Below are 13,338 nucleotides of genomic sequence, written 5' to 3'. Positions count from 1 at the left end.
ATCCCGAACGGGACAAGCGGTAGAAAATGGATGGATGGATGAGTAACAGATTAGTAACTTCTAATTTTACTCTAGTAGCTTTTTTAATGGTACTTGCACTACAGCCATAGTTGGTGTTTGTGTGCGTGTGCGTGTGTGTGTGTGTGTGTGTGTGTGTGTGTGTGTGTGTGTGTGTGTGTGTGTGTGTGTGTGTGCATGCTAGAGACCCTATATACTACCAAATGTGCACATTTTACAGCCACTTATGACGTTCTACTGAGTTTGAGTTTGAGTTTGAGTTTATTTCGAACATGCAAGCATACAACATGATGCATCACAATTTCCAGTTTCTCTTTTCAACATGTTCAAAAAGGAGTAGGAAGAAGCAGAGCTTATTTAATCCTACCCCTTTTCTTTACATAACAGTTGCTAAAACTTTTTGTTCACTTCCTACTCACAATTTATTCGCAATAAACTTCATAAGTAATCACAATAAAAATAAATAAATAAATAATTGTAATAATTTAATAATAATAATTGGTGAAGTAAGTCATATTTCATATGATGAGATAAGTAAGATTACTTTAAGAATGAATGAATGGATGGATGAAATAAATTGAGAATGTTTGTCATGGTTCTTCTTCTTTGTACTTTGTAAACACTTTAAGTTTGAAGAGTTTCTTGAAGTGAATCATATTAGTACATTGTTTGATTGCTTTGCTTAATCCATTCCATAATTTAATTCCACATACTGATATACTGAAGGTCTTAAGTGTTGTACGTGCATACAAATGTTTTAAATTACGTTTTTCTCGAAGATTATATTTCTCCTCTTTTTGAGAATAATTGTTGTATATTCTTGGGTAGCAGGTTATAGTTTGCTTTGTGCATAATTTTAGCTGTTTGCAAATTCACTATGTCATGGAATTTCAGTATTTTTGATTCAATAAATAAAGGGTTTGTATGTTCTCTATATCCAACATTATGTATTATTCTAACTGATCTTTTTTGTAACACCGTTAATGAATGAAGTGTACTTTTGTAGTTATTTCCCCATATTTCTACACAGTAGCTCAGATATGGTAACACTAGCGAGCAGTAGAGAATATGAAGTGATTTTTGGTCTAGAACATGTTTTGCTTTATTCATTATTGATGTGTTTCTCGCTACTTTATGTTGTCTATTTTTTACATGAGATTTCCAGTTCAATTTATCATCAATCATAATACCTAGAAATTTAGTTTCATTTACTCTTTCAATTTTTACTCCATCTATTTGTATTTGTGTTTGACTTTCCCTTCCACTGTTACCAAATAGCATTATCTTAGTTTTACTGAGATTCAACGATAATCTGTTTTTGTCAAACCATCTTTTTAATTTGTTCATTTCTTCTGTTATTATTTGTATTAGCTTCTGTGTGTTCTCTCCTGAGCAAAACGCTGTTGTATCATCCGCAAATAATACTAACTTTAAATCTTTTGTAACTTTACAAATGTCATTTATATAGAGATTGAATAATTTAGGTCCTAGTATTGATCCCTGAGGTACACCACAGGATATATTTAGCGTTGTAGACGTGTGTTCGCCTAGCTTCACGTATTGTTTCCTGTTTTTTAGATAACTACTTATCCAGTTTAAGACTAACCCTCTGAGGCTAAAACATAAAAAGAACATCTACAGTACAACTTACCGCGCCATGTTTCCTCTAGTTGGAAGTGGAATTTATGCAAATTCTTTTGAACATTTCGACTACAGTGCATGAGATAAATGTTATTTTTCCTAGTTTTTAAGGTTAATGTTGAAGAGTGCCCTTTTTACGGTGTGTTGTTTTAGAGCGATCATGTGATTGCCAGGCTCCATTTGATTGGTGAAATGGAGTCAAATGTAATTTGGGCTTATGTTGGATTGGTGAAACAGGGTTATGTGACAGAGCTCGTTGAAAGAAGTCTCTCTAACGAGCCAAAAGTACGTCTTTGTAAGCAGTAATCAATAGATTATGAATATATATAATGATGATATAAATAAATGTAGCGACTGGAATGGCACTCAATGTAACAAAGTCAAAGTAGCGTTTCTTTTTCACAAAAATACTCAAGTAAAAATAAAAAGTATTTTGCATTTAATACAAGTGCAAAAGCCCAAAAAATGACTTAAGTAAATCTAACAGAATAATGTAGCGTGTTACTACCCACCTCTGGTTCACATAGATGTCTTTCATGCAGCGTGTGCTTGAATCCAACTTAATGAACTGGGCGACTGTCCAGTTCAGTGTGTAGTGAACAGCACAGGAAAGCCCTGAACAGGAAAAGTGGTATAGAAAATTAGATGGATAAATATGAAACTGCAGCGTACTGACACAACAGAATAGCATAGCAGTTCAGCACATGAAAGGACCTGCTTAATATACTGTATATGTTACCATCAGCTTTGCGAGTAAGACCCCACTACTACGCAGAGAAGAAATAATAATAATAATAATAATAACAAAAAAGAACTCAAAAAGGACTGAGGAAAAATAACTAAGGATGCACACGAAAGGCGTGGAGAGGAAGAGCCAGCGGAAACGAGAAGCGCGAGTGGAGCCAAAGCAGAGGAGATGACACGACTGGAAGGGTGAGAAAATACAATGACCTGGATAAATGAGAACATCCATACATCTGGAAAAATCTATTGTGATTGGTTGGTGTTTGTATGATGAGCCACAATTGACTAAAGTTAGTGTGAAACATTATGGACTGGCCAATCAGAGGCAATATTAGGCAGGTCATCAAAACTATTCAGCAACATCATCACATAGGTGGCGACTTGTCCAGGGTGTACCCCGCCTTCCGCCCGAGTGCAGCTGAGATAGGCTCCAGCGACCCCACCGCGACCCCGAAAGGGATAAGCGGTAGAAAATGGATGGATGGTTAACAGTCACGCACTCATGTCACATGACGATGAGGGAGTCAGAGACAGAAAGACGCTTTAAGCTAACAACTCAAAAAAAGTAATTCTTACAGGAATTCTTACAGACACACACGCATACGCTCGCGTGTGCGTGCACACACACACATGCACACACACACGCACAAACACGCGCACACACAAATACTAATTACATAAATGATGTTACTCACTAGTTACTCAGTACATGATTATCCTTTTCTCTGAATACTTACTCTTACTCAAGTAATTCTTTGAATGACTACTTTTTACTTTCACTTGAGTCATATTACTCTACAGTAAATTACAGTAACTTTACTCTCATTTCAGCACAATTTTTGGCCACTCTACCCAGGTCTCGAGTAACTCTACGAGTGATGAAAGTAGGAGACCCCTGCTTCAACACACACAAATGCTGCACCTCACACTGTACAAACACATTTCTTCAAGTTATTCATGGTGCTGTGGTTGTGTAAAGACACATTAGGCAGATTAAATTTATTTACTTTAGTTTTGACATATTTACGTTGAATAAAATATGTTTTTGCTGGGCTTATTTTCCATTGCTTAAATTACATTTACCCTTACCAGTTGTAAAGCATCAAAGCGCTAGTTTAATTGTTTTGCCTTTTTGCCTTTTGTCGATATTAAGCATACTTCAGCCTGTTAGCTAGGCCCTCCTCAATATTTTCTGTGTCTCACCTGTCCCCTGTACAATTAACATTTTCCACAACTGCTATATATTGCACCACAATGCTTACGACTTTTTGATACAAAATTATCCTTTATCAGACTTTGCCGTCTTCCTGTTTATTTTATATACAACTCATTTAGGCAGGAAACATGCTTGCTTTGAATTAATTGTGCTCTGAGCTAGCTGGTTTCTGCCCAGAAGTAAACTACATTATGATTCCCCTTTAGTAAGGACTCTTTAAGCTTCTTCCCGTCAGGGATTGCTGCAGTTTGTCATTTCTAACTTGCATGGTTTGTAAGGCACAGCCCATTTCTGATGCAATACGCCCATTTATCCGCGCTATGGACCAGCACTGTAAATCTCCAGTGGCTGGGTGTTGGGGCATTGGCTGGAAACCAAACCCATGATCGCAGCAGGAAAGACAGCAATATGTACTACGTCATGACCAATGTGTTTGCGACAAATTTCTCATGATCGACAATTAACCCTGAAAAATCCCTCCAATACAAATGACGTTCCTGGCAAGGATATTTGAATTAAGGCGTCAGACTGGAATCATGGTCAGCATGTCTACCTCACAGTTCAGGGTTACAATCTCCATCGGAACATCTCTGTTTGTATGTTATCCACGTGCTTGAGTGGGTTTTATCCAGGTACTACATGCTATATACTGTATATATATATGGGGTTAGCATAGGGTTAGGGTTTTACATGCTATATATACTATATACCAGTGTTTTTCAACCTTTTTTGAGGCAAGGCACATTTTTTTAATTAAAAAATATGGAGGCACACCACCAGCAGAAAACGTTTAAAAATGAAACTCCCCCTGGTCGTTGTGCCTTATTTTCAGTTCGTTTGTGTTTTCCTGTGTGTAGTACTTTAGTTCTTGTCTTGCGCTGTTATTTTGGTGGCCTTTCCGTTTTGTTGATGTTTTCCTGTAGCAGTTTCATGTCTTCCTTTGAGCGCTATGCCCCGCACCTGCTTTGTGTTAGCAAGCAAGGCTATTTACGTTGTGGCTATCCTTCTTTGTGTGGACATTGTTGATTGTCATGTCATGTACGGACTTTGTGGACGCCGTAAGTTTTTGCTGTCGTCCAGCATTTTGTTTCTGTTTACTTTGTAGCCAGTCAGTGTTACTTTTGTTTTGCATAGCCAGTGCCTTTTCCTTTCCCATTCCCTTTTGTTCATTTTTGGTTTAAACATTACATACCTTTTTTACCTGCACACTGCCTCCCGCTGTGGTCTGCATATTGGGATCACAACACACCATCCTCGTCTCACCCGACACATTCCGACTTTTACAAAGCAATTAACTACCTGCTGCCACCTACTGACATGGAGTATTGCGTGGTTACCCTGCCGAGTTCTACACAGCGCAGACACTAAGCAACGGCACATTATTTGCAGATTATAATTATTGATTTGCAAAAAATATTTTTTGGACCAATTAGGTGAAGTTATATAATTTCCCACGGCACACCAGCCAATATCTCACGGCACACTAGTGTGCCGCGGCACAGTGGTTGAAAAACACTGCTATATACTATTGATTCCAGCTCACTCATGAATGTGGGCAAGCGGTATATAAAATGAATAGCGTCAGGCTGGCATTGTGCTGCCGACTTCCTTTTTCAGCCCACGTGTAAATGTGCCTCAAGTTAGTATCACATGTGGTAGGTCAAAGCCCCTATCAGCCTACCACAGCTGCCAACCCAAGGGGCTTCGAGGAATCACGGTGAAATGACTGCAGCAAAGACTTTGAAAGCAGCAATTTGTAACACAAATAAATGAGCCTGTTTGGTATTTTGTTTGCACGCTTTGGCGAGTCGCAGCTGTAACTACGGAAACCCCTGGCTGTCGTGTGGCATTACTAATAGGGTGACAATTACAGGAGCGCCATTAATGTCAGCCTAGCTGCCGCTTTCACTCCCTATTAATCAGCCACAACAGTAGTTATTTGCACAGGATACTATATACACGCTGGAGCTGCCAAAAGTGTGTTTATGGTTAAACTCGATCCCCTTTGCTCACTATGAATAACATTAGGACAGGCAAGCTACCTGCATGCATAACAAGGTGTACACATGCTCAGCGGCTCCAAGGCGAGCCCACATGCAGCGTTTGCGGCTGCCCTGCTCTCAGAGTGACGGAATGAACGACTGTTGACAAAGAAAGTGATGTGAAAAACCCAGAGGTCAAGTTTTTTTTCTTCCCTCTCCATATGAAAGGAGCTGCTTCCTGTTGAAGTATGCCACGCTTAAAGTGGGCCAATTCTATTTGTGGTTGTGTAATGGTATGAAAGAACAACTGTGCAGCCCCTTACAAGGACGCTGTGTGTACCCTCATTACCTGGTTAATGCTCTTCTGGCAGGCGGCTGCAATGGGCGAGAGGTTAATACCAGCTAAGCTTTATTTATTGTCCCCCCACCCCCCGTTCTCCCCCTTGCACCCCAAACAAAAAAATACTTAACAGGCTGGATGTATACAGTTACAGACATCTCTGCTCCTGTTCGGCGCCTCACCAGCTTTTACAGTGATTTACAGCATTTGCTATTTGTAATGTAGAAAAGGGCCTTGTAATGTGTCACGTCTGCAATCTGCAGGCATCTAGACGAAGCACTTTGATATACATGTGCCATGTAAAGACCAATGTATTCACTATTCAGCTGCAAGACAGACTTCTATTTGTACTGTGTTTGTCACTTCATTAGTACACTTGATTCAACCACCTCTGGCATATAAATACACCAAAAATAACACCATTTATCATTGTTTGATACTGTCAGCCCATTTTTTACACATTGTGCCGTTGATTCGGGGTGCGTTTACACTTTTAAACAAACTTTAGCCTGGTTTGCTCTGCAAGTGTGGTTTGTTTAATCAAGTGTCAATGAAGCCCAGGACAAAACAGGCAGGCCCGCCTAAAAGCAGACTCTCTCGTCCTGAGCGAGGCAGTTGTAATGCTGACCACACCGAAATAGGTGTTTTGGAATTTTGCAGTGCCACCTCCACTAACATACTGTAGATTGTGGATGACTGAAAAGGGGATTCACTCCATGTGTTATGTATTCAGTCAGGCCTTCAAAATAAAAGCACGGCAGTAAAACATCAAGGTCGCATCACAGTAGGCAGTTATGTGTTTCCATCAGAAACCTAGTTTTTTTCTGTCCTGGAAAATGATCATTAAAACACTTTACTCTACTATAAAAGTATAACATTGACAGCCCAGAGATTAAATGTGACAAGTTGACCTCGTCTGCCTTGGCCCTTTTGTGTTGTCCTTGAAAATTAATTATTAAATTAAATTGAATTCCTACTTTTCCCAATAATACATCAAATCATACCAAGATACATACATTGAATGAATTGATGGTAGTCAAAAGGAGGATTATGTACCAAATAAAGTGGCTGCTAAATGGATTATCCCATAATCTATACTAGATTCAGTTCAGTGCCAAACAAACGCACATCATTGTACATTCATACACACAGTCATCAGGAAGATTAATTGGTTCGTTTGGCTGTGCAAATAAAACAACCACTCTGTATTAACTGAGTGACTCACAACTCACACAAGCACAGTCATGGGCGCAGTAAGGGGGCCGTAGGACAGTGTTAATGATATATCTGGCCCATGATTGACAGGAACCATAGAAAATGGTGATACCTATCAAATGTGATTTTTTTTTTTTTTTTAAATGGAGCCTCAGTTCTCTACCTCCCTGCTTGGCACTCAGCATCAAGGGTTGGAATTGGGGGTTAAATCACCAAAAATGATTCCCGGGCGCGGCCACCGCTGCTGCTCACTGCTGCTCACTGCTCCCCTCACCTCCCAGGGGGTGAACAAGGGGATGGGTCAAATACAGAGGACAAATTTCACCATACCTAGTGTGTGTGTGACAATCATTGGTACTTTAACTTTAACTTTAACTAGTGGCACCGCTGACCACAGAGAGACTAAAAACTAAGGCCTTAAAGTTTGCATCCAGGGGGACTGTAAGGCTCCACAGAGAAAATATGCTTTTGCCCAATCTGCTTTTTCTACAACAGCAATGAAAGATTGGAATAAGTATCCCACACACCTGAAAAATCTGACAAATTACAATAACTTTTATTTTCTTGCAAAAAGGAAACCGTTGGACAAAACTACTGGATTAATATTTTTAAATGATAGGTAGTTTACAATAAAAGACTGTAGTATTTTGACCTGTGTATTATTGTAGTATTTTACGATATATTATAAAGGTGTTTTAATCTACATTTAAAACACTTCCTTGTTGTCTAGATCAGTGATTCTCAAACAGTTGTACACGTACCAAAGTGGTACGCGGGCTCTTCCTAGTGGTACGCCAAATAATTACATGATTAAAGTACAGTGCCTTATTTTCTTATATTCAAACACAGTGTTATTGTTCAAACTGTGTGTAATGTAACAGTAACCAAAATATTAAATATACTTACAAAGCCTGTGCCTTGTTTTTAATGAATACGTAGGCTTACTACGCTACTGTATTTTAATGTTGGTCATTACACCGCCCGTCGCTACTACCGATTGGATGGTTTAGTGAGGTCCTTGGATCGGCCCCGCGGGGGGTCTACTCAGGCTCTGGTGGAGGCCGAGAAGACGGTCAAACTTGACTATCTAGAGGAAGTAAAAGTCGTAACAAGGTTTCCGTAGGTGAACCTGCGGAGCCACGTTTTTACTAAGGTGGTATTTGGTGAAAAAAGTTTGAGAAACATTTGTCTAGATAATATGTATTGGATATGTTTTGTGTAAATTTTACATAAATTTTGCTCCACAGTCACCTTTATAATCCGTTTAATTCTATTGATTAAGACCTGCATAAAACAGCTCTTTGCAGTAAGTGTTATGTCACTGCATGTCGCAGTCGGTGTTATTATGCGCATGCCAAGATTTGCTGGAAATAAAGCTGTATCCTACCTTTTGTTGTGTTTGCTCATAACCTGAAGCTGAGGAAGAGGAGCTCCTCCCCTCTTGCTGAGAGCTTGAGGTAATGTCCAAATAAGTACACCCACCTCGCTGTGATGTCACAATATAGCCAGACTGTGAAACGCAGTGAACAGAGGCATCCAAAACTGTGCGCAAACTCACGCTAGAATGCATGAACCCTATGATTTGACTCTTAGGCATATTTTAACACAAGTACTTGTAAGTCAGAAGAGACAAAATTCATCATAGGTCCCCTATAAACCTATGCATTGATTCAGTCCTTTTGTGAATTATACTTTTTTTAGTCTGTATTCTATGAAAATGTACATTGTAGCTCTGTACTGAAGTGTAGTTTGTATGAATAATAATTGATGTAGGTGTTTTGTAATTGTGTTATTTATGCATTGTATCTTTGGGCATTTTATGAATTGTAGGCCTCTTTGCTCTTTCCAGCATATGCATTTTATAAATTAACATTTTTGAATAAAGTGAGATGAGGTGTGTAGATGTGTGAAGTGTTTTTTGTACAAGTTGCTGTTTTGTTTTGTACGGTTTTCTATGTGAACATATGTCGTTTTATACCGAGTCTTTTTATTGTTTTAGTAATTGTGTCATGGTTTTCTCAGGTATGTCAGGTGGTGTCAAATTAAGGACTACAGATGGAAATTTGTCAATTCCTTGTGAATAATGGATCATGGACACTGTTCAAAAACCAATAATAAAAGAAGTCAGAAGTGTTAGGAGAATAACATACAGAATATGTTGAAGTATTGAGCTTCGCATTGATATATATTGTATCTTGTGTTTGCTCTCCAGGCAGACTTCCACTCAGAGGTCGACTCAGGGAAGTGTGACCAGCGCGCAGCAGTCGCCCTACCAGGTCATCTGCGCAAAAACAGGTGGGTCTGGTGTTGTGGTTCTGCACGTGCTTAGAAAGTTCCTGTGCCCCCTCCCTGTTTGTGTTCCCTTTTCATCGAAGTCATTCCCCACGGAGCAGCGATAAGCACCATTGGGTATTTTTAGTGTTGCTCTCTGCGGTGTGTAAATGCCGTTAGATAGATTAGAAGAATTTAGCAGAGGTGATGTCATCGCTGAAGGATGAATAAACGAGGCTTAACAATGATGGCATCTTTCTTTTTGAAACAGAGAGGAAATTCCCATCTGTTGGACAATTCTCCCCAGTTCCACTTACGATCCCTTTGCCAAAAGCTTGTTCACTTGCACCGAGAGAATCAAAAATCCAGCTCTGGGTTTATTGCAGCTAATGCGCTGCACTTGTGGCTTTCTCCGCTCACGTGTGACCCGTCATCTTTCAGGACCTGAGCCGCTCTTTCCATCACGAGCCGGCAGCCCAGCGGAGTGTTGAGGTTATTGTAGCACCGGTGATATTAAGCAGTTTTCACCGATGCGCCGCACATCTGTTTGTCTGATCACGGGCCTTTTTTCCATGCGCAGCATTAGCATTAGCAAATCTAACCATTCATCACTTCATTTGAGTGTCACAGTCCAGCCCGAGCAGAGATCAGCCTGCGTTTGTCCAAACTGAGCTGTCGGAAAAATACGCTAGAAAATTGTGCGTGCGTGCGTGCGTGTGTGTGTGTGTGTGTGTGTGTGTGTGCGTGTGTGTGTGTGTGTGTGTGTGTGTGTGCGTGCGTGTGATTTCCTTTCATTCTCCTCCTTCAAGTATGAATGCTGGCCTACGTTAATAAACACCCTTTAAACTCATCAATTACTGTAACATACTCAACTTTCGAATTCAAAAATTTGTTTTTTTCTTCATGTTGCACTTAGGGCTTTTAGAAACTCAACTAAAGACAGAAATAAAACTTTGACCTATAACAAGCTCTCTATTGATACTATTACCACTGAACACAAACAACAATGTGATTGTTTTCACATTCCTTTGAATTATTAATAGAGACAATTTATGATTATAATTGCACTCTTTGACATTTAACACTATGCTTCCATTGTTGACGAAACAAAACATAGTAAATACAATAACACAGCCATTGTTTCCATTCATGATGAAAGAAATATTTCTAGAGTACAGCAAAAACAAATGTAACTGTGATACATCTTTAGTCTCCTATCTAGTAACATTTTATGTTTTTAAACATACAATGCATTCAAAGCTACAGTTTTTCCTGCAACAGTGCTGTGCTAAGGTTGCACTGTTAAAAACAAACAGGCTAATCAAGCATCATGTTGCTGCTAAAGAGCAACTATAACATTAGCACTGTAGCTCACATAGCTATCTATACTAGTGTTGCTAATATTTGTGTCCTCCTTTCCTATGTCTTAATCTTACGTTGTTGTACCTAATATCATTTATCATATTGAAGATGTGCATAGTTGCAGTATATATGTAGAAATTGGATAAAGTACACAAACAAACCGTATTGGAGCTGCGCACTCTGTCGGACAAACACAGCTTATTAGCAATTTTTGGTACAGACACACAAAACAGTAGGGGTGCTAAAAAACAACAACGCTTTTTTTCCTCATTTTTAAAAAGCAGGTTTTTTTGGCCATGTTCACACTTACTCACTATGTATATGTTGCCAAGAGGAGTTTGTGTAACATATAACCTGTTTTAAAAATATTTAATCATCATTTTTATATTAAAGATATATTGCAAGAATGTGTTTGAATCATATTAAATCAAGAATAGATTTTGAATCCAGTCGTCATCCCAAGAATCAGAATCGAATCAAATCGTGAGTTGTAAGATTTACATCCCTATGCAGTAACATATTATATCTCATTGTATTATTTTGTCAAAATTATGAGGGACAAGAGGTAGAAAATGGATGATTAATCTCTTTATTCATCATGTCAGCACGTCATGTTGATGAAAAAAGAAGTACCGGTATTTTTCAAAAGCAGTATAGTACCGTTTTTAATTCATTAGTACCACAGTACTTTATTACAGTTGTACCGGTATACTGTACAACCCTACTTCCAATGCACTCATAAAAGTTTTTAAAAAAATCATACAATGTGCTTGAATAAAATTTAAAAAAATAATAACACATAGTAAAATTATATAATTAAGATGACTTTACAAATACTTAACGGAGAATCACGTAAGACATTAAGATCAAATGACATAGCTTTGCAAACGTCTTCTGGGGCAGGAGGTACGCTTCCATTGTGGCTCAAAAGGAAAGGAACTCTAGTATTGTTCCAAAAAAATTGTTTTTAATTTGTTTGTCTTTATGATACTTTGCAGGATTCTTTTTGGTTTGTGATAAATCAAGTTAAGATAAGATGAACTGGACGATACATTCTGTTCGAGGGGACCACTGGTTAAAATTATTCTCATTAGAATGGGTTCATGTGTCATTATTTAATTAATAATGCAAGGTCTGGTTCTCTTCTCATGATCAGCCGGTAGCTCATTTGTGGAGAAAGAGTGAGAGACCTTTGAGATAAATATTCATTACCAGAACCCAAGTTAGACCAACAGGTCAAGTCTATTGACAATGGAGAGAAACAGAGAGCCAGTGTGATGTTTTGGAGAAGGGAGGGGTGCAGGGTGTTGTTAGAAGGGCCACAGCCTTTGTAGAGCTCTGTGCCTGCCCAGTTTACCTTTGTAGGAAGATGACTGCACTGCACTGATTGACTGTGACAGCGCCTCCAAATGGAGAGCATTCTCTGTGATCAGCTGTCAGTTGCCATTAATCACACTTTCCCTTGTATCTCTCTCTTGTAAACTCTCCTAATCCCTTCCTTACTTTGCTTCTATTGTCCGCCTGCCCAAAGCTCCTTCTTTCGCCCGCCACTTCGGTGTGTTGCTCTTGTCAATTTTGTGACATGAAAGTGACGGCACGATTCTTTTCTCAAGGTCCGATCAAAATGTACAAAGCCGCCGGGGAAATATGTGACTCGCATGTGTTTTCCAGGCCTCCGCTTGGCCCGATTGTCAAACCTCAGCAGCCGGTGACAGGGAAAAGATTTATTGCCCACTCTCTGAAAGGAAAATGAGTGAGAGACCAATCCTGTCAAGGTGAGGACTCTTTTATGAGAATCAGGCATGTTGCCAACTGCTAATTCAGGTGCAAGCTACGCAATGACAGAAGTGGATTATATTTCATTGCAACAAGTAAAAATTTGCTATGGTTTGTGGCAAACTTTTTCTGGGGTTTGCCACAAACCAAAGTAAATTGTACTAAAGAATACAGTAGTAAAAATATTTAAAGCAAGAATGAAATCAAACCGCACTAAAAAAGAGAACAACTACTTACTTTTATCCCAGTGGTTGTCTTGGACACTGGAAACATATTTTTGTTGTTGTTTTTTAATCATATTCTACTTATTTTTGGCATAAATTATGCAAGTTCTAAACATAATAATGTCTAAATTAAGTTAAAAAAATCTATCAATACAGTACACTGGATGAGACCAAACCAATCCGAGTGTGCTGTTCAGTATCTAAGCCACTGATTGTCTTGGCCTCAGGCAGAAGAGTGTAAAGGTGACTAAAGGGTGATGATTTCATCTCTGGATGGCTCTAATAATGTTTGAACAATGTATTTAGACGCTCATACTGCAAACAGGTTTATCATGCTCTAACAATTAAAATACAGTCTTTCCTCTCCACATTGCACTCAAATATCGTGGCTTCACCACATCGTAGATTTTTGGAAGTGTTTTTATTTGTTATTTTTTAAAGCATATTCTGTAAGCATACAAATGGCTAAATAAACAAAAAAATATCAATACTACAGTAGTATTGGCCACTAAAGGAGACCAATCAGAGCGCGCTGTTCAGTATTGTGGC

At 38.9% G+C, this 13,338-nt stretch overlaps 1 protein-coding gene across 8 annotated transcripts in view; it reads left to right on the top strand.

Moving 5' to 3' along the window:
* ttll5 (tubulin tyrosine ligase-like family, member 5) overlaps positions 1–13,338 on the top strand; it is a 142,915-nt gene that overhangs the window by 117,129 nt on the left and 12,448 nt on the right. For 7 of the 8 annotated variants that reach the window (XR_009825310.1, XM_062042037.1, XM_062042041.1 and 4 more), the window contains one exon: positions 9,369–9,451. Coding sequence is in view for 6 of the 8 variants with exons in the window: in XM_062042037.1 (XP_061898021.1) it covers positions 9,369–9,451 (83 nt within the window). In the remaining 2 variants the exon portion in view is untranslated. Of the gene's footprint in view, positions 1–9,368; positions 9,452–12,460; positions 12,565–13,338 lie in introns of all 8 variants that reach the window. The other variant, XR_009825311.1, reaches the window with a different exon arrangement.

This window comes from Entelurus aequoreus, linkage group LG03 (assembly GCF_033978785.1).
Source record: "Entelurus aequoreus isolate RoL-2023_Sb linkage group LG03, RoL_Eaeq_v1.1, whole genome shotgun sequence".
Taxonomy (NCBI): Eukaryota; Metazoa; Chordata; class Actinopteri; order Syngnathiformes; family Syngnathidae; genus Entelurus; species Entelurus aequoreus.
This window is presented reverse-complemented; position numbering and strand designations above follow the sequence as displayed.